The sequence below is a fragment of the Oncorhynchus mykiss genome, chromosome 18 (assembly GCF_057628025.1).
Source record: "Oncorhynchus mykiss isolate SJ-2025 chromosome 18, ASM5762802v1, whole genome shotgun sequence".
NCBI classification, from domain to species: Eukaryota; Metazoa; Chordata; class Actinopteri; order Salmoniformes; family Salmonidae; genus Oncorhynchus; species Oncorhynchus mykiss.
In genome coordinates, this window is record NC_143039.1 from 42,933,096 (window position 1) to 42,960,337 (window position 27,242).

A 27,242-nucleotide genomic window follows, 5' to 3' on the forward strand; every position below is an offset into this window, starting at 1 on the left:
TTAGCTAGCTAGCTAACACTACACTTTGAAATGAAAACGACTGTCAAAATTTGAAATGTGTAATATCTGAAAATGTAGCTAGCTAGACTATCTTACCTTAGCTATGATAGACAAGATTACCTACACATACTGACCAGCTCATATAGACAGAAGCGTGGTATATTATGCAGACCAATCTGAACTCATTGTCGTCTCTCAGCATGTCAAGCCCACTCATTATCTCAGCCAATCATGGCTAGCGGGAAGGTTGCTATCTTTCTGTAGCTAAACCAACCAGGCTCGTAATTTAACACATCTTATTTGTATTTACAGATGGCATACACATCTGTTAAGGCACATGCAGGCTCACATGTTCCAGATGGCATTTCTTTACAAAATATGAAAAAAACGCATTTTAATTTAAAAAAACGTTTACGTTCAAATGGGGGCTCTCTTGTGAAGTGGTGACCTACAAAACATGCCTAGTTTCCTGAAACGAGTCAAATATGTGCACCACGTCATTCATTGCTAGCTAGCTAACACGTTTCAGCCTCATTTCTATAGCATTCTCTACTGTGCTAATCACTGCTAGCCCTCAGCCGCAAGGCTTTTTTCTTCACACTGCCTACCGCTACCCCTACCCAAAACGAGATTAGCTCAGGACATGAATTACCACGTTATTGTGCTTTCGGTTCTACAATTGCTAGGAAGGATTATCCCCTTCTGTGCATCATGTGCTTGGGAGGGAAACATGCCAAGGTTGCACTCAAGGACTGAGTCCTACAAGTGCTGCATGTCACTAACTGAGGTAAAACGGGCCTCTCTCTCGGTAGCCTGGTTCGCCTCTGAGCCACTAGCGGGAGCTGTAGCTCTGCCTCCCCCCCCACCCCCATGACCAGCTGGGACGAGATCATGGATAGCCTCAATTCCTCCCTCTATCAGTCCGACGATCCCCTCTCGGGGAAGGCAAACTAGGGGTCAATAAGGATGATGGCAAGATTAACCTTGCCAGTCTCCTTGAGGCGGCACCTGACATGGAGGTCGACCAGGTCCCACCCTCTCAGTCCTTTAGATGGGACAGCCTCGAAGACAGAGAAGACGCCATTCCTCCACTGGAGTTTGGGTTCTTTGATGTCTGTAGGCGAGCCGCGAACAGATCGAGTAGCCGGATCCCCTGGGGAACAGAAACCGAGAATGGAATCTTTACGATGGGAGGAGACTTTCCACTAGTGCAGACCCAGTAAAGCAACTGCTACCTGCAGTTGCAGCTTGCCTATGGTAAGCTAAGCACTTGTGGGATAAGCCCCTTACTGAAAAAGTGCTGGCTAAGCGCATAACCTTAGACATGCACAACATGGAGGAATCCAGGCCATCTTAAAAGCCGACTGGCGCAATGTGACGCAGTTGCTGAGCCTCCTGATGCCAAATCAAGCTCTGTATGTCGATGCCATGTGCATCCCAAATTTTCTCACAATGCGGAGGGCACCGTATAGCTCTGCATTGACATGATCAGTTGACGGTAGATGCTGGAGGTACGTCCTGTATAAACACAAACTCACTTCCTTGACAACAAACATGGAGAACTTTGACAAAAGGCTATCAGAGCAAGTTTGTAAATATAAACATCTCATTGAAAGAGATCAGGGAGGTAATGGGAATGGAAGGGGAATCTTTCCACAAGAAGTGGAGGCAGTCGCGAGCAAGCCCGTAAAGCAAAATATATATATATTTACGGTCGAAGTGGAGATGCAGGTGGGAAAACAGTGCTGCCTTTTATTTCATGCTATCTTGGCTGAACTCCTATGTCAAGCACCGAGAAACCGACTCCAACATCTCAGAAGAGGTATTGTCTTTTTGTTTAACCAGCTGCTCTAATAGCTGACTGGCTATATCGATTAGCCCTAAATCACTATGAGTGGTGCGCTTTAAGTTGTGCAGACCAAATGACACTCCTCTGTGAAGCGCAAGAAGTACGAATGCCCTGATTTCTGCGGAGGATGCATCACCATAAATGCTGTATGGCCACTGAGATTGCCGGAATCTCCTTGAATCAGCTTTAAAGTGGCACCATCTCTGGCTAACCACCGCTACCCCTCACGCCTTATAGGTATCACTACCGACACCTCACTTCCTGATAAGATGGATCGCTTTACTGCCTCCATTTTCCAGAAACCATACAAAGCCTCAGCCCAGTCTGTCAGAAGAGCTCAACGAGACCTTTTTTTTAATGGCTTACCTGACTGAACTATTGGAGGAGGTGGGGAGATGGCTGCATTCAGATTGGGAAGAGATCTGTAATATCAGACCTCACCCTCCGTGTCTCCCGCACTGCTATCCAAAGCTGTGGTCATACCATTACCTTAGCAGTAGTAGGCGAAAGGGCCCTTTGGTTAAGCCTATCCAGCTGAACAGACAAAGAAAAGTTAGACCTCCTCTTTGAGCCCACTGTCACGACATAAGGCAGAAGTGTGAAATTAGTAAACCAGAAGGCGAAGATTTTAACTTCTGCCTGCCCCACAAACCCGGGCCTCATGGCAGCCTGTTGATCAATGCATGTCGTCCCTGCCACCCGGCTGGCCTTAGGGGATCTAGGGTGCAGTCCTTACGGCAGTGGAAGATAATGCGCAAAGCAGACTGCTCCCTGCCCTATCCTCTCTCTTCGGGTTTTAACGTCCCTCCCCACTACACGTTTTGCAACACTGGGGAGGCACGAGGACATTAGGTTATGACTATTCTCTGTGCTGCATCCCACTTCACGTCCTTGCTGACTCGAGAAAAGGAGGAGACACATTTTTCCCCAGAGTCTCTCTCCTCCAGCAGGCTCTCCCCCCAGTGCCTTTTTGGGTTCCCAGCCAGGGGCAGCTGTCATCATGTCTGCACACCCTCCGGTCTCTATGACTTGGTTTAGGAAGTCGAACTGCCATTAGCCATCTTCTTGTGAACCCTTTTTCTCCTCTTGCCATAGGGACGTTTTTTTGCCTCTGTTCGCACAGAAACAATCTCAGTCATGCAGAATGATAATCCAGAACCGTGCCGCCCCGGCTTCACTGCTAGGGGCACCGTCTCTCCATATGTTCTGGCACAGGAACCTTAAACCCTGACCCCCTCTAATCGGGAATAGGGTTCAAATCAAATCTACAACAGGTGTAGACTTTACCGCGAAATGATTACTTTACAAGCCCTTTCCCAACAATGCCAACAATGCAGAGTTAAAAAGTAAGACAAAAACACATTTCTCAATAGAAAGAAAGTTACAATAATGAGGCTCTACACTGGTACCAAGGCAATATGCAAGGGTACAAGGTAGTTGAGGTAATATGTGCATGTAAGTAGTGGTAAATGTTACTAGGCAATCAGGATACATAGTAGCAGCAGCACATGTAAAGAGTGTCAGTGTAGTATGTGTGGTTAGAGTTTGAATAGAACCAGTGCAAGAGAGTCAGTGCAAAAAAAACTAAAGAAAGGGTAAAGTCAAAGTAAATAGTCAGGGTAGCCATTTGATGAACTGTTCAGCAGTCTTATGGCTTGGAGGTAGAAGCTGTTGAGGAGCCTTTTAGTCCAAGACTTGGCGCTCCGGTACCGCATGGTTTGCGATAGTAGAGAGAACAGTCTTTGACTTGGGTGGCAGGAGTTCTTGACAATTTTGAAGGCCTTCCTCTGACACCGCCTGGTATCAAGGTCCTGGATGGCAGGGAGCTTGGCCCCAGGGATGTACTAGGACGTACGCACTACCATCTGTAGCGCCTTGCGGTCAGATGCCGAGCAGTTGCTATACCAAGCGGTGATGCAGCTAGTCAAGATGCTCTTAATGGTGCAGCTGTAGAACTTTGAGGATTTGAAGCCCCATGCCAAATCTTTTCAGCCTCCTAAAGGGGGAAGAGGCGATATAGTGCCCTCTTCATGACTGTGTTGGTGTGTTTGAACCATGATAGGTCCTTAGTGATGTGGACACTGAGGAACTTCTCAGAAGTTCTCGACCTGCTCCACTACAGCCACATCGATGTGAATGGGGGCGTGCTCAGCCCTCCGTTTCCTGTAGTCCACGATTAGCTCCTTTGTCTTGCTCACGTTGAGGGAGAGGTTGTTGTTCTGGCACCACACTGCTAGGTCTCACACCTCCTCCCCATAGGCTGTTTCATCGTAGTCAGTGATCAAGCCTACCACTGTTGTGTCATAGGCAAACTTAATGATGGTGTTGGAGTTGTGCTTGGCCACGCAGTGATGGGTTAACAGGGAGTACAGGAGGGGACTAAGCACACACACCTGAGGGGTCCCCGTGTTGACGGTCAGTGTGGCAGACGTGTTGTTGCCTACTCTTGATTTTCCCATGATGTCAAGCAAAGAGGCACTGAGTTCGAAGGTAGGCCTTGAAATAAATCCACATGTACACCTCCAACTGACTCAAATTATGTCAATTAGCCTATCAGAATCTTCTAAAGCCATGACATCATTTTCTTGAATTTTCCAAGCTGTTTAAAGGCACAATCAACTTAGTGTATGTAAACATCTGAGCCACTGGAATTGTAATACAGTGAATTATAATTGAAATAATCTGTCTGTAAACAATTGTTGGAAAGATTACGTGTGTCATGCACAAAGTAGATGTCCTAACCGACTTGCCAAAACTAAAGTTTGTTAACAAGAAATGTGTGGAGTGGTTGAAAAACTAGTTTTAGTGACTCCAACCTAAGTGTATGTAAACTTCCGACTTCAACTGTATATATAAAGCAAATCGAGGTGTGGGTGATGTAAATGCTTTTGGCGATTGCTCTACTTCTGTTCTGTGGGTGGCACTGCGTGCGGCACTGTGTGCTCTTTTCGAAGGATGGGTCCCAGTCTCTCAGGGGCCCTGGGATCCGGGTGGATGGGGTGGTCTGCCGGTCACTGGGATGACAACCCAGTTGTGATGGGGAGGGGTTTTAGCAGGTGGAATAGTGGGGAACAATTAGAGGTTTCACTTAGTAGCAATGCAAAAATCATGGTACAACTATATGGATACTAAATCACTATGGTACTTTTTAATGGTGAGTTTACAAACATATACAGTATTATGATAAATGCATTCGTGTATCCTCATTATGGTAAATGGTGAAATAAGTATAGCCAGTTATAATTGTAATGGCTTAGCAAATAATAAGAAAAGACTATCAGCATTTACCTAGCTAAAAGGGAAGGAATATAATGTATACTGTTATTTAGGAAACGGATGAAGTTTGGTGGAAAAAGGACTGGGGGGACGAAATATATTTATCCCATGGGCAATACAAGACTATTATTATGGTGGGAGATTATAATACGGTTTGAAATACCTCTATGGACCATAAAGGAAATCACACTACAAACTATTACCCTCATGCACTTAAGGAAATCACGAATGTCATGGATATATTGGAACTAGAGGATATACGGGGGCTTGACAAAATACTCCAGTTTACGATCTAATATATATATATATATATATATATATATATATATATATATATATATACACAGTGGGGCAAAAAAGTATTTAGTCAGCCACCAATTGTACAAGTTCTCCCACTTAAAAAGATGAGAGAGGCCTGTAATTTTCATCATAGGTACACTTCAACTACGACAGACAAAATTAGAGAAAAAAATTCCAGAAAAATCACATTGTAGGATTTTTAATGAATTTATTTGCAAATTATGGTGGAAAATAAGTATATATATACTTTACATTTATTTAACTAGGCAAGTCAGTTAAAAGAACAAATTCTTATTTTCAATGACTGCCTAGGTTAAACTGCCTGTTCAGGGGCAGAACGACAGATCTGTACCTTGTCAGCTGGGGGGTTTGCAACCTTCCGGTTACTAGTCCAACGCTCTAACCACTAGGCTACCCTGCCGCCCCTGTAGTAAACTCTAGTATACTGTAGAATACTATACTCCACACTGTAGTTTCCTTTGCGCAAGTGTAGTATTTACCATGAATTCCATAGTATACTGTAGAATACTATATTACACGCTGTAGTATCCCTCTATCATGTATACTTATACTTATAGATTTTTGTGTGATACTGTAAAATACTATAGTAAATATTACAGTACTGTCTCCAAAAACACTCTTTTTTTTTTACCATAGTATTACTACAGTATTTCATGTACATATACCCCACACATTCCAATCCCACATATCTCAATTTGTGCTACCCATGAGTGATAAACCTACATGCCAAGTATATACTATATATTGTGTTCCCTACAGGTTATAGAAAAGAACAGAAGCTCTGAACTATCCATTCAGACTCCAGTGCTACCTACCTACAGGTTATGGAAAATTTGCTCTTTTAGTATTTGTTCAGTGGGTTTCCTCAAAGAGAAACCACCCACGTCTATGTCAAAGGTGATCAAACAAAAACACCATAGTAAATACTGCAATTGTCCTCAAAAACACTACAGTAATTACTACAGAATACTACAATCATGTAAAAAGCCTACTCCAGTAATGTCAGCAAAAACACGACATTGAATACTATATACATATAGTAATACTATATGTACCATTTTTACCATAGTATATTTTCATGTGCGGTGTGTAGACTTTCACTAGCGACTGTAGTTTAAAATATGTATTCAAAATGTTTTGAATTACTCTGTAACAAGATACTTCAGGAGCTTTAATTAGTATTTTCAAAACACAAAATAATTTTCAATTCCAGTTTTTATAGCATTTCACAATTTTGTGGCCCCCTTTACCCTGTATTGGTATCAGAAGTCTTATGAACCGGTGTGATGAGACTTTCAGCTAAATGACCAAAATGAACATGTAAATGTTAAAATAAACACTTGCAAAGCATACTGGGTATGATTTTAATGAGCTCCACCCCCAAAACAAGGCCAATAATAATAGCCAATGTGCTTTTTGACATTTACATTTTAGTCATTTAGCAGACAATCTTATCCAGAGCAACTTTTATTTTATTTTATCGAACAGTTAACTAGGCAATTAAGAACATATTATTGTTTACAATGACAGCCTATCAAAAGGCAAAAGGCCTCCTGAGGGGATGGGGTCTAGGATTAAAAATGTTTAAATAAATATATAGGACAAAAACATACATCACGACAAGAGAGACAACACAACACTACATAAAGAAAGACCTAAGATAACAACATAGCAAGGCAGCTACACAGGACAACAACATGGCAGCAACACATGACAACAACATGGTAGCAACATAACATGGTAGCAGCACAATACATGGTACAAACATTATTAGGCACAGACAACAGCACAAAGGGAATATTTGCAGTCTTAATCAACTAAGGTTGTTAAAAAAACACAGCCATAGTAAGTACAGATATTTTTGTTACAGTTACTGATAATGTTGTAGTTTTAATTTAAAAAATGTACTTTATTTAACTAGGCAAGTCAGTTAAGAACAAATTCTATTTTCAATGACGGCCTAGGAACAGTGGGTTAACTGCCTTGTTCAGTTAAGGTGCTTACTTTCAAATATATTTTGAAAATACAAGAATTCTAAAAATGTACAAAATATGCTCTTTCCATGATGTAGACTGACCAGGTGAATCCAGAATCCAGCTGCAGTGGTCATTAAAATTTGTTAGCCGGTTATTATCATGCAAAAATCTGCCAGTCTCACGATAATTGTTATTTAACACAAGTTTGGCATCGCCAGTGCTCCACATATACAAGCCGCTGATGCCCATGCGCGCGCCTTTAGAACTACATTTAAAAAGTATATTAAATCAATTGAATATACAGTTGAAGTCGGAAGTTTATATGCACTGAGGTAAGAGTCATTAAAGCTCGTTTTGATTTTGGCAAGTCGGTTAGGACATCTACTTTGTGCATGACAAAAGTAATTTTTCCAACAGTTGTTTACATACATATTATTTCACTTATAATTCCCTATATCACAATTCCAGTGGGTCAAAAGTTTACATACACTAAGTTGACTGTGCCTTTAAACAGCTCGGAAAATTCCAGAAAATTATGTCATGGTTTAAGAAGCTTCTGATAGGCTAATTGACATCATTTGAGTCAATTGGAGGTGTACCTATGGAAGTACTTTAAGGCCTACCTTCAAACTCAGTGCCTCTTTGCTTGACATCATGGGAAAATCTAAAGAAATCAGCCAAGACCTCAGAAAAAACATTGTAGACCTCCACAAGTCTGGTTCATCCTTGGGAGCAATTACCAAATGCCTGAAGGTACCACGTTCATCTGTACAAACAATAATATGCAAATATAAACACCATGGGACTAAGCAGCCGTCATAACGCTCAGGAAGGAGACGTATTCTGTCTCCTTGAGTTGAACGTACTTGTGCGAAAAGTGCAAATCAATCCCAGAACAGCAGCAAAGGACCTTGTGAAGATGCTGGAGGCCTACAAACCTGACTCAGTTACACCAGCTCTGTCAGGAGGAATGTGCCAAAATTCAAAATAGGAAGCTTGTGGAAGGCTACCCGAAAAGTTTGACCCAAGTTAAGCAATTGAAAGGCAATGCTACCAAATATTGAGTGTATGTAAACTTCTGACCCACCGGGAATGTGATGAAAAAAATAAAAGTTGAAATAAATAATTCTACAGTAGTGATCCTAACTGACCTAAGACAGGGAATTTTGACTAGGATTAAATGTCAGGAATTGTGAAAAACTGGGTTTAAATGTATTTGGCTAAGGTGTATGTAAACGTCCGACTTCAACTGTACACCATCACAATGAAGCCATTATTTATTTTAGGCAGGACTAAAGTAACATTATGATATTGAGAAAACGTATTTCAGAATAACAGAATGTGAGTTGGCCTACTGTATGTTATCTGGCTATGCACCATGCCATAGGCTGTAGGCCTGTTCGTTTAGCAGACAAGATATGCTTATAAATTCCATAACATAATGTTATAGTAAGAATAATAGAATTGAACTTAGCTGAATAAAATAGAAAGGATATTTTTCCCATTCTGGAGCGAGAGTGAGCACATATGAAGTGGCTACGTTGAGTGTAAAAGTGATCATTTGAAACAAGCCCTATATGCTAGATTTAGAGTTATTTGGCTTTAGTTGTGAATGATACAAATCATAGATGCCTTAGAAATTAAAAGATATGGGCTGCATGATGCGACTATAGGCTATTGATCATTTGAGAAAGTCGCAAAAAAAGCTTGCGTTCTGTTCCTTCCCTCAGGCTGCAAGCTGTACCTTCATCAAGTGATCATATTTTCGCCCATCAGGCTCGACTCAATTTCATCTAGTTTTTACTAATAAATACAATTAGTTTAGATTTAGAATGGCCCATTATCAAATAGGAATGAACAGGGGAAAGAGAAAAACTGTATGCACTGGAGTAGCAAATAGAGGCATTCGGTAGCTAAAGGCAATGTTGCAGCCTATTAATTATTAATATAATTACTATTACTATTATTAGGCTACTCAAAATCTAATACAAATTCAATATAATTGTAGGCTACATTTGTTTAATTTAGGATAGACCAATTATTTACCAAACATATCTTAAATCAGTATTTTTTAAATGTTTTTCTGCCATGTGCAATATTCAGTAGGCTATGTTTTGTATAACTGAGAAATCATTATTGTAATTCAGGGATTTTTTTTCAGCTTGGGCTCATATATAGGCCAATGCTTATACATAATCTCTAATATGCATATGGTGTTTTGAATTAATCATCACCTTTTAAAGCACTGTCCATTTTGTTGTGTTAGGCTTTGAAACAACATCCACAATGACCTTGTTCTTCACTTTTCATTTTTTTTACCCCTTTTTCTACACATTTTCGTGTTTTCCAATTGGTAGTTACAGTCTTGTCTCATCGCTGCAACTCCCGTACGGACTCGGGAGAGGTGAAGGTCGAGAGCCATGCGTCCTGCGAAACACAGCCCAACCAAGCCGCACTGCTTCTTGACACAATGCCCACTTAACCCAGAAGCCAGCCGCACCAACGTGTCGGAGGAAACACTGTACACCTGGCTACCGTGTCAGCGTGCACTGCGCCCGGTCCACCACAGGAGTCACTAGTGCGCGATGGGACAAGGACATCTCTGCCAACCATGCCTTCCCCTAACCCGGACGATGCTGGGCCAATTCTTCAAATTGATCAATCACAGTGATGTGAGTTAAGTGTTTCATGTGATTTTTGATTGCATTTGGTTAGAGGGACAATAGAGCCATTTAGTATCAGGCCATTAGCGACCTGATGATCGTTAGCGAATTGGGTACTACCAACGCATTTCCAGAGTGCATAAGAGGAGATTACTGTGACTCAACGGTCACATAGAATATTACTGAGGTCATGACTCATGACTGCCGGTGTGGCGGTAATATGGTCACCGCAACTGCCCTAGCCAGGCACATCGGTTTGTGTGTGTCAAGAACTGCAACACTGCTGGGCTTTTCATGCTCAACAGTTTCCCGTGTGAATCAAGAATGGTCCACCACCCAAAGTACATCCAGCCAACTTGACACGACTGTGGGAAGCATTGGAGTCAACATTGCCAGCATCCCTATGGAACGCTTTCGACACCTTCTAGAGTCCGTGCCTCCACGAATTGAAGCTGTTCTGAGGGAAAAGAATCTCCATTGATTCCTCCGCTCACAAAATAATACTAAAGATTATGACCCAAACTCACCTATGAACCTGAACACAAAGATGAAGAGGAGTGTGAGGAAGATAAAGGCTGTGTTCCACACCCATATAGACGGATCTATGGCCGTGATGCCGAGGAAGACGAAGATGATGGTCTCTGAGCCATTTGCGAACACCTTCATTGCGTATCGTACCGTGCTGACTGACCTCTCGTCCATGTTGGCATTGATATACTTCTGACAGCAGACGCCATAGAACGTACACCTATGTCACAGCAAGAAAGGGGTCACGTCACTTAGAATAGACTAAAACGCAGTAGGTACTGTATATAATGGTATGTGGAGAGCTCTGCCATAGTCGACCAGAGTCAACCTCAAGGGCCATACATGGATCAAACATACATTCTGAGAAAAAAGGTTTATTCGGCTGTCTCCATAGTAGAACCCTTCTCGGTTCCACATAGAATATTTTTGGGTTCTATGTAGAACCTTCTGTGAAAGGGTTCTACCTGGAACCCAAAAAGGGTTATACTATGGGGACAACTGAAGAACTCTTAGGTTCTATGTAGTACACACTTAGAAAAAAAAGAGCTATGTAACTGAAATACATATTGTATCTAAAAACTAAGCCAAGGTAAGTGGAAATATCATGTTAGGTTTTCAATGGAAACCCCCTTAATGGAAAGGTTGTAAAAGGCTAATAAATCAACATAACACTCAGAAGGACTTACGACAGGATAGGAGATAGCGAGAGCATCTCGGCTGTGAGGTAAGAGAGGTAGCCCAGGATGAAGATGAAGCCTGGCTCGATGATCTGGATGTTCTTGGTGCATCTGGTTAGGAGCGAGATCAGCAGAGCAAAGACGACACCAACCAGGGAGCCTCCAACCGCCACCACGAAGAACGAGACTACACAGGGCAAAGGAGGAAGAGAGAGGAGGGTGATGAGAGACAGAGAAAAGGGAAACAGGGTGAAAGAAGAGAAAGAAGTGAGACAGAATGACATATGGAGAGGCAAACAGGGAACAAAGATACTTGTTTCATGAATAAATACAATACAAACAACCTGTTCCTGGAGAGCCGCAGGTGCTGCAGGATTTTGTCCCAACTAGCCACCCTACCTGACCAACTGAGCTAATTGATCAATTCAGTGACTGCTTTAAATTCAACATACCTGGTCTTTCAGGTCGGTTAAATCAAAAACAGCTCTCCTGGACCAGTGTTGCCTACCCCTTGGTTAGATAGATGACATACTCGATTACTTGTTGCATTATCCTAGCAGTTTGCTTCAAGTTGGCACAAGAAGCTGTCGCTGTTGACTACGTGACAGGACTCTATTTGTTGGCCTGAAAATCGAACACTGCGTCGCAAATGGCACCCTATTCCACACATAGGGCTCTCGTAAAAAGTACTGCACATTGGGCCATGGTCAAAAGAAGTGAACTACATAAGGAATAGGGTGCCATTTGGGACGTAGCCAAGGTGTGACGCTCTTACGTACTTATGCCTTTGATGATCTCTACAGCGTCGATTTTTGCCCCTCCAAGCGACACAAATGCATTAAACACATTGAACAGCACCTGAGGGAACATGGAAATAAAGATGACCGGTCTGTGGTGGGGAGGTTAAGCAACCAAATTCATTAAACATTACAATTCATTTAATGAATTGTGTAACGTAATCCATTAGATTAAAATTGTTTTATTGGTCTATTTGTACGTCATTGATGTTGTTATGGCGACCTACAGACAGACAGCATTCTCAGAAGTAAGTCATGTGACTAACTGGTGCAGTTCAGTAAAGGTGCCGTGTCTTGTGTATTGCCTTTGCACTTCATTTTTTGAGGTTTAGGTTTCTCATGATGAATAGCATTACATTTGGAACCCATCAAAATTCTTATTTAACACATTACAAAAAGTGATGTAAATGTTTTTGCCAAAAAACTGTAGTGTAAACATTAAGCCTGTGTCCCAAATGGCACCCCTATTCCATATGAAAGGCATCTTCAGACTTACCCTATGTACATGCGTAACAAGAATGGTGTGTGTGGCTTTAATTAAATCCCAGAAAATACACCCACTGGGTGGCCTACCAATTTGATCAGTGAGTATTTAAAGCAATCCCTTTAAATACGGAATGTGATCTGAACAACATTAGAATGTAGCCTATGAAGAAGGCGTTCAGAATGGACATCAATGAAAGATAGCCATCAAAACATATTTATCTTTAGGTTCAGAATCTATGCATAGAAAAGTGATCCATGTATAAAAGCAGTGATATTTAACTATATGCTTAGGGAAGTTTTCATGAACCCTAAGCTGCACATGGAAAAATATGGTTTTGCACAAAAAAAAAGTGTTTTAAATTAAATAAATGGCCACATTCAGGTCTTCAACCCATGGTAATGTTGGAAAATTAGCATAGAATTATAATATGTAGAATAGTGTACAATAGTATACCCTGGTCTATTGGTTGCCCTGACCATGGAACTGTGTGATCCCACTAGGCACAAACTAGTTGAATCAACATTGTTTCAATATAATTTGTCACATGTATTGTGTCGTGGAATCTACGCGTAAAACTTATCTACGAGTAAAACACGTGGATTTGCAGAAAGTCAACCAGTACTGTTTCATCACTCAACATAGACAAACATAGATCTTTGATGTTATATCCACTATCAGAAAAAATACACTGGGCAGCACCTCCTACTGGAAAGTTGATCTACAGCTATCCCTATGTTCTACCACCCAGGGTTTTAACCTAGCCCTGCCCTGTTTAGCTTTGACATTTGTCACTGACTACTACCAATGTGCTATTGTGAGAATGATTGAGAGATCTCCACTAAATAGATTCACTGTTGCTATCAAAGTCATTCTAAAGGGTTGGTTTAACAGAGCAAATAATAATAATACATTTAACTTATATAGCGCTTTTCATAATAGAAATCTCAAAACGCTTCATAAGCAAAGAACAAACAATATATCATGACAGGTCAGGTCAACCAACTGAGGCCAAGTCTTTGAATGCTGCATCCTCTGTTGATGGAGAGGGTAAGTTCATGGGTTGAGCGGAGGGAGCTGGACAGAGGATGGTAGATGATGGTGAGGGAGTCTGCTGGTGGTCTTGTAGAGGGCACGTCTGGGAACCAAGCCTGAGCCATATAGCCACTGGACTTCTCCTCTTCCACTCTGTGTAGCACCCACTTGGGCGATGCCTCGGCAGCTCTGGGCACCAAAAACCACACACAGTTCAGAGTAGTAGCCAGTCATCCTCTCTCTAAACCCTTTGCCTCAGCACTGTATTCGTCCATCTCCCATTCCTCTCACGATGTTCTCAAAATATCAGAAACTGGCAGACAGGTAAAATATACAGTGCCTTGCGAAAGTATTCGGCCCCCTTGGACTTTGTGACCTTTTGCCACATTTCAGGCTTCAAACATAAAGATATAAAACTGTATTTTTTTGTGAAGAATCAACAACAAGTGGGACACAATCATGAAGTGGAATGACATTTATTGGATATTTAAAACTTTTTTAACAAATCAAAAACTGAAAAATTGGGCGTGCAAAATTATTCAGCCCCCTTAAGTTAATACTTTGTAGCGCCACCTTTTGCTGCGATTACAGCTGTAAGTCGCTTGGGGTATGTCTCTATCAGTTTTGCACATCGAGAGCCTGAAATTTTTTCCCATTCCTCCTTGCAAAACAGCTCGAGCTCAGTGAGGTTGGATGGAGAGCATTTGTGAACAGCAGTTTTCAGTTCTTTCCACAGATTCTCGATTGGATTCAGGTCTGGACTTTGACTTGGCCATTCTAACACCTGGATATGTTTATTTTTGAACCATTCCATTGTAGATTTTGCTTTATGTTTTGGATCATTGTCTTGTTGGAAGACCAATCTCCGTCCCAGTCTCAGGTCTTTTGCAGACTCCATCAGGTTTTCTTCCAGAATGGTCCTGTATTTGGCTCCATCCATCTTCCCATCAATTTTAACCATCTTCCCTGTCCCTGCTGAAGAAAAGCAGGCCCAAACCATGATGCTGCCACCACCATGTTTGACAGTGGGGATGGTGTGTTCAGGGTGATGAGCTGTGTTGCTTTTACGCCAAACATAACGTTTTGCATTGTTGCCAAAAAGTTCAATTTTGGTTTCATCTGACCAGAGCACCTTCTTCCACATGTTTGGTGTGTCTCCCAGGTGGCTTGTGGCAAACTTTAAACGACACTTTTTATGGATATCTTTAAGAAATGGCTTTCTTCTTGCCACTCTTCCATAAAGGTCAGATTTGTGCAATATACGACTGATTGTTGTCCTATGGACAGAGTCTCCCACCTCAGCTGTAGATCTCTGCAGTTCATCCAGAGTGATCATGGGCCTCTTGGCTGCATCTCTGATCAGTCTTCTCCTTGTATGAGCTGAAAGTTTAGAGGGACGGCCAGGTCTTGGTAGATTTGCAGTGGTCTGATACTCCTTCCATTTCAATATTATCGCTTGCACAGTGCTCCTTGGGATGTTTAAAGCTTGGGAAATCTTTTTGTATCCAAATCCGGCTTTAAACTTCTTCACAACAGTATCTCGGACCTGCCTGGTGTGTTCCTTGTTCTTCATGATGCTCTCTGCGCTTTTAACGGACCTCTGAGACTATCACAGTGCAGGTGCATTTATACGGAGACTTGATTACACACAGGTGGATTGTATTTATCATCATTAGTCATTTAGGTCAACATTGGATCATTCAGAGATCCTCACTGAACTTCTGGAGAGAGTTGGCTGCACTGAAAGTAAAGGGGCTGAATAATTTTGCACGCCCAATTTTTCAGTTTTTGATTTGTTAAAAAAGTTTGAAATATCCAATAAATGTCATTCCACTTCATGATTGTGTCCCACTTGTTGTTGATTCTTCACAAAAAAATACAGTTTTATATCTTTATGTTTGAAGCCTGAAATGTGGCAAAAGGTCGCAAAGTTCAAGGGGGCCGAATACTTTCGCAAGGCACTGTATAAGCTGGTACTGTGTCCAGATGCATAAACAAAAATATTAGCCAGCTAGCTAGCCAAAACAAAAAGGGTTGACCTGTCAGTCAATCTGCAATATACAGTATGTGCAATAAAAACTCATCAAAAATGTAAATGTTGGTTCCAAAAACAATGGATAAAAACATTTGAAACTAACTAAAAATGTACACATTTACAAGAGCTCTGTCTCGGCTACTACCAAAGCGGCATGGCAACTCCTTTAAATGAAATGTAACCATACTTTATACACTGAGTGTACAAAACATTAGAAACACCAGTTCTTTCCATGACACAGACTGACCAGGTGAAAAATATGATCCCATATTGATGTCACCTGTTAAATCCACTTCAATCAGTGTAGATGAAGGGGAGGAGACAGGTTAAAGAAGGATGTTTAAGCCTTGAGACATGGATTGTGTATATGTGCCATTCAGAAGGTGAATGGATAAGACACCATATTTAAGTTAAAGAATAGGACTAGCTTAATTTAAAGTTTTATTTGATTTAGTGCAATTCTTTAACTTAAATTTTTGGTTGAGATGGAGACATGAATCCTATATATCATTTATTCATTTGTAGACAAACTGGATTATTGAATTGTTTTTGATTGTCAACACAACCAAATATCAACATTTGAAGGAGATGGCTTAATCCTATTCTTTAACTTTTGTTTTTGGTTTAGTTGGAGACGTAAATCCGACATATTATTTATTAACTTGTCGACCACTTTTTGGCTGTTTACTGTATTGCAAAAGTGAAATAGAATTTTGTTTGTTGTCAGCACAACCAAACACCAACATTTGAAGGAGATGCATGTTCTGTGCCACTGACTTAGCCTGCCTTTACTCCAGTTTTTCTACAAATTAATAATTGATATGCTGGATTCACATCTTCATCTCAAATTATCCAAGTATTAGAGACATCTCCTTTAGATTTTAATACTTGTTTGCGTTGTCAACAAAACACATTTCAATATTACTTTTGTAATACAGTAAATAGCGTAAAGTTACGGCTAACTAATGTAACAGCATTTATTCAACCTTAAAGTCGTTAACATCCATGGCCACATTGAGGTTACTGTAACTAAATGTCCTTATGTTATCATAGAAAGCATTTGTGTTCAAGATAGCATGAAAAGGTCGCAGGTCTGTATTGATCTTCACAATTGCTATAATAATCTGAGCAGAATCTCGAACAGCATTGATGACTTGCACTATGTACTTTTAATTTACAGTGCATTCGGAAAGTACTCAGACCCCTTTGACTTTTTCTACATTTTGTTAGGTTACAGCCTTATTCTAAAATTAATTAGAAAAATGATAATTCTCATTCTACACACAATGCCCCATAATGACAAAGCAAAAACAGGTTTATATAGACAGGTGTGTGCCTTTCCAAATCATGTCCAATCAATTGAATTTACCACAGGTGGACTCCAAGTTGTAGAAACATCTCAAGGATTTTTAATGGAAAACGGATGCACCGGAGCTCAATTTTGAGTCTCATAGCAAAGGGTCTGAATACTTATGTAAATATGATATAATTTTCTTTATTGGTAATACATTTGCATACATTTCTAAAAACCTGTTTTCGCTTTGTCATTATGGGTGTAGTGTGTAGATTGCTGAGGATTTAAACGTTTTATTTAATCAATTTTAGACTAAAGCTGTAACGTAACAAAATGTGGAAAAGTCAAGGGGTCTGAATACTTTCTGAATGCACTACTCTCAACTGCAATCCAGGTCATTTGATTGTTTCTAGATGAAGCACACTGATAACGCATTAAGCTGTTGTATAAATACAAACTATTCAGACATTGTATTCCCATTTGAACATTGTTGTGCTTTTACAACAGTGATGACACATTTAGATGATACCTAAACCCAAAATCGGACAGTTTTTCAATTGGAATTAAGTTGTACACATTAGGAATTCTTATTTTGGAGTTGGGTGAATAAAGGTTTAAATCTCATTGATGAACGTCTCAATCAAATGTCCACCTTGAAATTAAGTGATGTTCCCAGTGGCCAAGTATTGCGCCATGCCTCAGGTTCAAACTGTTACGACTTGGTCTGCGCTCCATAAGGATTTAATTAGCCTACATGTCTTATTCTTTATTTACATGAAATATGATGAACTACTACTAGTGATCCTCAGCAACAACAACACGGATGTGACAGCGTTTACAGATGTAGCAAATGGAATGATACAAACTGTAGGCTACCAACTGAAGGGAACCTGATCAAAAGTAGTGCACTATATACAGTAGGACAGGGATATTCAAATAGTATTTGAGAAAGTCCAATCACACAAATTTCCTAGGATGGTAAAGGTCCGAATGGATATTGTCATTATCAGCGTGGTAACAGACCCCCCACTTCTCATTTTGCCATGTCTTGTGTGTGTTCATGTGATATCTGTTTTGTATGTTTTAAAGCAAATTCCTTCCAATTCTATACATTTTTCCATGGGGTGGAGAGAAAATTTTTCAGTTAAACAGCTCATTTTCTGCAATTGTACACATTTTTCCATGTCTTATGTGTGTTCATGTGATATCTGAGTGACTCAAACATTACAACAAAACCAATGGGGTGAAAAACGTTAGCCAACATGGGCTAGTTGATCAACTGTCATAAATAGCTCTTTAAGGTCAGCAATGACTGACATACGAGTAAAACTGTTGAAGCACTGCCAAATTACAAAATTGCAGCTTGTGCATTCCACTATTACACCTTTCAAGAAGAGTAAGTTGAAAGCGCTACTGAGTTCCAAAAAAAATACAAATGTAGGCCTCATTCCGTATTGACACCGTTCTTGGTCAGCATGGCTGACATAGGGAAAAGGGTACAATTAGTGACGCAGCCTAATAATGATAAATGAGGATGAAGATTGTGAGACTGACCACTGTGACGCCGTCGTTGAGAAGGGACTCCCCAAACACCAGGATGTACAGGACCTCGTTGACATGGACCTCCTCAAACACAGCAATCACAGCCACGGGGTCCACAGCAGCAATCAGACTCCCAAACAACAGCAACTGCAGAAGACCAGTGTCGATATCACCTACAGAGGCCCAGGGTAAAAGGTGTTATGATCTCAGACCTTTCATCTACCTTACACATTAACTCTGATTGAGGACTGCACAAATGCCCTTTTCAATCATCGGAAAACTATAGAAGAACCCATATTTTATGTTGATCTGCTCTACGGGCCCCCTGGTCAAAAGTAGTGCACTATAATAGGAATTTGGGACACACATTGGCTGCCTTACCCATGGCCCCGCCCAACCAGCAACCCCAAAGGGCAAGTCCCAAAGTGGCAGCGTTCCAGCAGGTGCCAATAACTGCGTAAACCAGGATGGAGCCCAAGTTGCTGAAAAACAGCTTGTTGGGCATGGAGTAGCCCGAGTCCAGGACGATCTGGGGCAGCAGGTAGAAGAAGAAGATGAAGGGCTGCAGCCTGAAGGACTGCACCTTGTCTGCCCCGTAGATGATGCCGCCCAGGCCCCAACCAATGCAAATGAGGAGGCCGCTCTCCGGGATCACACTGGTCAGGCTGGGGATCAGCTGGAACACTGTTGGTGAAGAGAGTGAGAGAGAGAGAAACAAGGACAAGAGAGACACATTCAGAGATACGTAGAGTGAATGAAAGATAAAGAGGGTCAGAAAGTTGAATGATAACAGAGCACTTTCAGACTCATATGTACACTACTTTACCATCTTAAGATTTCTGTGTTCCGTCTTACCTATGTAAATGTTATTCTGTCTATCCATTGATCATTTATACTCTGTGTGTTTCTCGTATAATTCAACTATATTTGTAAGGTTGTGCGTGCATGCTATATTTAGTCATCCACTGTAGGCAACCTACTTTTGTGCTATAACTGCTGGTACATTGGTTATTGCATGGAAAAAGCTATTGTTACGGTGTTACCCACTGTTTAGACAAATATGGTGATGCATTTGCTCTGGATAGTAAGTGACTTTGAAAATCGGCAAAAGAAAACAAAGGAAATATATTAGCTACAAAACAACGCAGCATGTCACAAGGCTCCGCAACATCAGGTAGAGAACGGTCTGGGATTGACCAATGGGAACACTTAATGGCATAGACAACACCGTTCAATCAAGAGCGTCTAACCTATAGCAGACCGCTTTGGACACACCCACTCTGAGACCGGCAGGGTACCCTAGTGGTTAGAGCGTTGGACTAGTAACCGGAAGGTTGCAAATCCCCGAGCTGACAAGGTACAAATCTGTCGTTCTGCCCCTGAACAGGCAGTTAACCCACTGTTCCTAGGCAGTCATTGAAAATAAGAATTTGTTCTTAACTGACTTGCCTAGTTAAATAAAGGTAAAAAATAAAATAAAAACCAGTCCGGGACGCAGCTACTTGTACTTGTTGATAACACTGATGAGGGCAATAGTTGCCAGACAGTAGTAGAATTATGTTGAGCCTATTTATGGCCCAAATGCTTTACAAAACACAGCTTTCATTCTCACTGGATGATATTGCCTGCTCCCTTCGATCTGTCTGATGTTTACAATTGACTTCAAATCCTATTATTCCCCTCTTTGTCCTGCACTCAGTTAGGCCTACATGTTCCCTCCCATGAACATTGTATTGAATTATGAAAGTTAACTTTCTCGTATACATAAAATAAGAATTTGTTCTTCAACTGACTTGTCTGGATAAATAAAGGTAAAAAAATAAATAAAAAAATACCAAAAAATACATGAAGATCAGAATCTAAGAACAAATTCTTGATTATGTTTTAGGATCATGAGTCATATTTGAGTCCAGGCCACAGAGGAACGTCATTACAACTTTCATAGCCTTATCTGTCTGCCAGCATCGTTGTGAATACTACCAACTCTGCGATATATTCACTGACATAGTTTGTATCTGTAACATTACTTTAAACTGTGGCAGAAGTGAACCCTGGATTTAGTCTGAGTAGTATTGTTTCCTCTTTAAAGCTTTAATTTGATCACAACTGCTCTCCCCAAAAGCTCAAAACACTAAATTCAAACAATGCATCATTGTCTAACAGTGAATCTGCAGTTGTGTCATCTGATCCTCAAGACCCCTAAAGCTGACCGCATCCCCCTGTATACATATCCATTTTGGGTACCCCAGCCACCAGTAATCGTAGGAGAATGAGGTAGGGGGCTTCCACATGGTACCACATAAGTCACAATTTGTATCCCTGACAGGCTGGACCCATGGTCCATTAAAGCCTGGCTGTGGTTCGATCCCACCACCCCTGACTCTGGATGCGACCCATGGGGTGCTCCCACCTCCATAACCTCAACCACTAGGCCCATGGTGCAAGTCAGTAATGCTGCCCCCAGCAGCAAGTTCTGCTTGGCATTACACTAAATAAAAATCTCTACTGTACTCAACCAAGGGCAGAGACTCTCTCTGTGTTTCTCAGTCTCTACTGTACTCAAAGGCAGAGACTCTCTCTGTGTTTCTCAGTCTCTACTGTACTCAATCAAGGGCAGAGATTACTATGCCACTCTCAAGGAGGAAACTTCATACTAATCTGTGCTTTCAAGCCAAATGAAAAGTTTTTACATTTGGTGTGTAATTTCAGTTCATTGTTTGCCTGGCCTCAGAGAGGTGTTTCATGCCCACATTCTCACGCAGGTGTGTGTACATGGGACAAGAAATCTGTGGATACGTATTTGTATGTTAACGTAATTGATATAGTGCACAACAGAAACGTGTCAAGTAGTATACAATGGCATGTATTTGTGATGAGAACACTATTCTGGTGAACTCCATAGTGACGATGTTGTTTGGGTCCGGAGGCATCATGATATATTATTTAGGATATGTGTTTTATTCCCTTAAAACGACACTGTCACTGGACATTTACTGTACTCAATCAGCATAATGAATGATATTCCTTACACAGGTGACACAGGTAATCCAACTGAAACTTGATTTATTTTAACTATCACTATCATAGCTTGTAATATGTGTATAAGTGAATAAGTCATAAGTCAGTACGTCAGTATGTGTCAGTATATGTGTACATATATAGTGACTTGTTCAGCAGTCAATGTAACACAGTGCTCACATAAGCCTGTTGGACTTATTAACAAGGCCTAACAGCTGGAAGTGTTGCGAAACTGAAGCCATTCACGTGAGGATGCATCTGCATAACAGACCCGGTGAGTAATCTAACTTGCACACATTGTAAATAAGTCAAATGTTATTTTAACATACATTAGAGGCGAGTTTATTATTATCTACTTGATTTACAGGCAAATGTTTAACTCCGTGGCTAAATAGGGAGGGAAAATATGGCATGCATCAATTCACACCATTAGCCATGGAAATGAACTAATGTCTCCAGTGTATCATTTTAACCAGCGCACAGCCTGCTGTTTAGCCTTTAAAATGTTAAACATGATTATGGCCTTGAGTCCCATGTTCCTCCAAGCATGTAAAAGTATGCCATTTTTAAACACCTGATTAGAAAGGTTCAGTCTTGGAAAGGTTAAACAAATGTCATTTTTGTGCCTGAAGTTGTAGACAGCCTACAGATTCTTGTGGAATTGTATCTTTGCAGTGTATATTTAACATTTGCGAAGTTCATACCAGTTGCAATTGAGTTACTACGAGCTATAGCATTCAGGTGTTATTTTAACCCTTCTGCGTTTCTGCTACTAATGCCCTAAAGGCGACCTACAGGTTGTTGAAGGCGACCTACAGCAACCTCAGAATACTAATGTGCATTGTAATGTCCTCTACATTTTCATCATTGTGTAAAATGACCTTACGCCTGCAATAAAATACTTCTATAGCACATTTCCATAAGTAACCACTGCCAAAAATGTTTTTGATGTTCTACCCATGGGAAAACCCTCTTTCTAAGGCCTCTTTACAGATTACTAATCAGGACTGCCAACCTTCCAGTTTGGACTGGAGATACCTCCTGTCAAATAGTGAAGACAGCCCAGGAGATTTGTGTGACGATTGAATTAGATGAATACAAGAAATCAGTCCATTACAAGTTGTCAACCCTAGGTTATGTCACGCCCTGATCTGTTTCACCTGCCATTGTGCTTGTCTCCACCCCCCTCCAGGTGTTGCCCATCTTCACCATTATCCCCTGTGTACTTATACCTGTGTTTTCTGTCTGTCTGTTGTCAGTTTGTCAAGCTTACCAGTGTTTGTCCTGTCTTTTCCCAGCCTCTCTTTATCTCGTCCTCCTGTTTTTTTTTGACCCTTGCTTGTCCTGACCACTCTGCCCGTCCCTGAGCCTGCCTGCCATCATGTACCTTTGCTCCTACTCTGGATTATCGACCCCTGCCTGCCTTGACCTGTCGTTTGCCTGCCCCTGTTGTTACAACAAACATTGTTACTTCACACAGACTGCACTTGGGTCTTACTGTCACGGTCGTCATAACGAGGAGACCAAGGCGCAGCGTGAGATGATTACATTCTTCTTTATTTAAATGAAGAACACTAAACAAACACCGCAAGCGTGAAGCTATAACCACAAGTGCTGACATGCAACTACACATAGACAATAACCCACAAAACCAAAATGGCAACCTCAATAGGATCCTCAATCAGAGACAACGATAAACAGCTGCCTCTGATTGGGAACCAATTCAGGCCACCATAGACCTACATATACCTAAAACCCCATAGATATACAAAAACCCTAGACAGGAAAAAAACACACGTCACACCCTGACCAAAATAATACATAAAACATAGATAACTAAGGTCAGGCATGACACTTACCTTCCTCATAGGTTAGGCTAATCAGTCATTCCTCTTCTATCCTACCAAAACTAGGCCAATAGGCTGGGAATTAATTTCAGAAGCCCTGTTTATACCTGCCACTAGCCAGCGTCCTTCGTCCTGATCGTGACCTAATCTTATCTGTTTACACTTATAAGATCTGATCACAATGTGTCTTTTAATCGTATACACCAATCCTGTCTAGAAATGTAGGCACAGTCAGAATGTGATCAATACAAAGGTTGCACATTAGAACCAGGTATGAACGTGGCTATAGCCTGATTGTGTTTTGTGACAGAGGATGAGAACACAATACAGTCAACAATTTATTAGTTGATCATGTTCTTGCATGTAGATCTTAAGGGAAGCGATCACTACTACCTCACTCTCCAACCAAGGTGCATGAATTGTAAAGAGGAGATTCAGCAACTTTTGCATGACAATGAAAGTAAATAAAATATTTATTGTTAAAGGTAAAATCATGTTTTTTTACACACTTCCATTGTCCTCCAAGAGTTGCTGAATCTCCTCTCTACTTCATGTAGATGTTCACAGGAGGTGAAGTATGCAACAGTTCAAACATTCTACAGTCCAAACAGGTCATTTTACAGTGCATATGTAACGGCATTCTTCCTCCTCTTCTGAGAAGGATTGGAGGACCAATGCGCAGCGTGGTAAGTGTCCATAACGTTTATTAAAAGACATAAACTGAACACTACAAAACAATAACCGTGAAACAACCGAAACCGTGTGGCAACAAACACTCACACGGAAACAGAAAATAAACACCCACAACCAAAATGGGGAAAACAGGCTACCTAAGTATGATTCTCAATCAGAGACAACGAACGACACCTGCCTCTGATTAAGAACCATACTAGGCCCAACACATAGAAATATAACAAACTAGAAAAACAAACATAGACTGCCCACCCCAACTCACACCCTGACCATACTAAAACAAAGACAAAACAAAGGAACTAAGGTCAGAACGTGACAGCATATTTATACTGACTGGAGGAGATATGACTCCATCCTGGCCCCCTGTACTAAGCACACCAACCAGACATGGTCCATTGTCCCCGATTATCATCAAGCAGAATAAATTGACTGAGAGAGCTGGTGGAATAGAGGATGGAAGAAAGCAAGCTTCATACATCTGTGGAGGAAGAAAAATGGCAGTGCTTTTCCCATTATGGGGAAAACACACTGTTGTCTACAGTAGACCACAACTCTTGTGCAATATAAAATGCTTAGGTACCAGGGTTAAAAGCCATTCATTCTTTACAGGAACATTCTGCAAAACAGTGACGGATTACGATTATAATTGAATTGAAGCATGTTTATAGAGTTCTGCATTGACTCATTAACAGACAGCCCATTATTCATGTAGACAAATGAAATGGAAAGGGACCTGACACAACCCATCCTGGGGTCTATCCGAGACTTCTACATTATCACGGTTTGATAAGCACTCCTCAGAGTCACCAGTGTAAATGCTGTGGTTACGTTTTGAGGAGCTGTATCACAGATGTCAGCATAGGGTCATTTCAAGGGAATAATGACCAGCTACATTTCAGTTTATCTGCAAGCAGAGCCATACCTACATCTATATGGAAGTCTTTATCTGCCAGTAACACATCAAGGCTGTATACTTCCACCATCATATGCATGGAAAACACACTCCCACATGTGTATGTACCTATACACAGAGTGTAACCAACGTCTCACGTGTCAACACAACTGTGAATGCTCCATTACCCATTCCCCTTCAAAAGCTGAACCTCCACAACTCACATCTCTACCTACATACACATTAGCACAAATTACATTATCACCTGCCAGACTCTACCAAACGTTTCCTCCGCTTTCCTGTCGAAACACAAATAAATCCTGTAAAATTTGACACTAACACACAGTTAATTGGCTGTGTCATGACAGTGTAAAGTCAGCGGTCTTAAACTGACATCGGCTTGGTTTATAACATCTGTTATAACTCTGAGAGTGAATAGGGGACGCGATCTATGGTACGATGAAGTGCTATAAAGATAAGTAGCCTGGGGACGGGGGATGTACATGCATGGTACTCACCGAGTTTGCAGAGCCAGCTGACCAGGATCCAGACTACTATCAGGTACGGGAATTGAATTTCATGCCAGTTCCAGGTGACGATGGGCAGGGTGGTGATAAGGTTCGTTGTTTCATTTTCTGTGCCCTTGTCAGTCCTGTGCTCTGTGCCCATCTGAAGGTCATCATTACCTGCCTGAGATGCCAGGCTGGGCCTACTGATGGCAAGCAGCACAATCACCAGGAAGAACGTGGAGTGCCATAGAGCTGGCATCTTGGAGCTGGATGCTTTTCAAATCTTTTGCTCTTTGATCAATCTTGGTGTCTGTCTCTCATTCCCTCCCTCTCTGTCCTCTCTCACCGTCTCTGGATTTTCAGTGCTGGCCCTAAGTATTTTTGCTCCTCTCTGTCCTCGCTCAGGCTAGAGTACACCTTTTCACTACAGATGAAAGCTCCTCCCACTCTTTAGCCGGACCAGCTAGTTGGGCCACTTCTTCAATGGCAGGGACGGAGGTTTTGCCCCACCTTGCCACCCTCTTGGTAATCACTAGCTCAGGACACCAGAGGCTTTTCCAAAGTCTGCCACCCTTGCCAGCAGGCACACCAGCTAAGCTAAGCTAGTTAGACAAGCTAGCTACTCTAACTTGATTGATGGCCTGAAATGGCTTCTTGGTAGCTAGTTATGAGGTTGGGAACCTATCTGGGCTAGCTAAAGTCAACTTCATAAAATTGCTAGTTGACTAGAAGGTGTTAGAGATTCAACAAAAATCTGAGGGGGCCCAATATTTATTTTGGGGTTGGCACAGGGACATGTGGCTCCTCAGATTTGTGTTTCTCTAACACTTCTTGCCACCTAGCAATTTTATGAAGTTGGCTTTAGCTAGCCCAGGTAAGTTCCCAATCTCCCAACCTCATAACTAGCTACCAAGAAGCAGCTTGTCTAACTATCTTAACCGGCATGCCTGCTGGCAAGGTTGGTAGACTTTAGAAAAGCAAGAAATTACTAAATAAAACTCACATTCCTTCAAATCTTTTTCCCAGATAAATGTGGTATCTTTATAAAAAAGCAGTCAGGAGGATACAGACAGCCCCTAGCCCCCCTCTGGACCCCCGCCATTCCAGGGTGCATGACGCCCCTGCAGGAAGGACACTTACAGCTCTGACCTAGTTTTTCAAAAGTTAATGATAGAATTCTATGGAAGATTGTCCCCATCACCCAAAACTAATCTGACTACGAGTTATGAGATGGTAAGTCATGAGATGTGTACGTCATAAATATAAGACAAAAAAACATTATGAGATCCGTTTAGGTGATCAGTATCACATGAATCCAATGTGCACCTTGCATCAGGCCATCCTCTACTTCTAACCTTATGTATATTCTATTGTCAATCGCACAGTGTGTGTGAGAGAGCGAGAGAGAGAGTTTGTCGTTCCGAATTAATGGATTGGAGAGTTGTTGATGTGAGCTTGTGGCTGTCTGATGTATTCATTAATTCAATTAAATCCACTAAAGGGGAAATATGGGATTGGTACATCAATTTGTGGAGTTTTAAATTATAAATACAGTTGAAGTCAGAAGTTTACATACACTAGGTTGGTTTTTCAACCACTCCACAAATTTCTTGTTAACAAACTATAGTTTTGGCAAGTCAGTTAAGACATCTAATTTGTGCAAGACACAAGGAATTTTCCCAACAATTGTTTACAGATTATTTCACTTATAATTCACTGTATCACAATTCCAGTGGGTCAGAAGTTTACATACGCTAAGTTGACTGTGCCTTTAAACAGCTTGGAAAATTCCAGAAAATGATGTCA

At 41.2% G+C, this 27,242-nt stretch overlaps 1 protein-coding gene across 1 annotated transcript in view; it reads right to left on the minus strand.

The window, feature by feature from the left end:
• The window catches only part of LOC110496081 (sodium/hydrogen exchanger 3-like), a 53,161-nt gene extending 27,369 nt beyond the window's left edge, over positions 1 to 25,792 (minus strand). Inside the window, exons 1-6 of the mRNA XM_036951039.2 lie at positions 25,446 to 25,792; positions 18,859 to 19,161; positions 18,490 to 18,650; positions 12,070 to 12,148; positions 11,300 to 11,477; positions 10,613 to 10,833 (exon numbers count right to left, since the gene is read on the minus strand). Coding sequence (XP_036806934.2) covers positions 10,613 to 10,833; positions 11,300 to 11,477; positions 12,070 to 12,148; positions 18,490 to 18,650; positions 18,859 to 19,161; positions 25,446 to 25,695 — 1,192 coding nt within the window. The 5' untranslated portion in view covers positions 25,696 to 25,792. The remainder of the gene's footprint in view (positions 1 to 10,612; positions 10,834 to 11,299; positions 11,478 to 12,069; positions 12,149 to 18,489; positions 18,651 to 18,858; positions 19,162 to 25,445) is intronic.
• Positions 25,793 to 27,242: the final 1,450 nt, after the last annotated feature.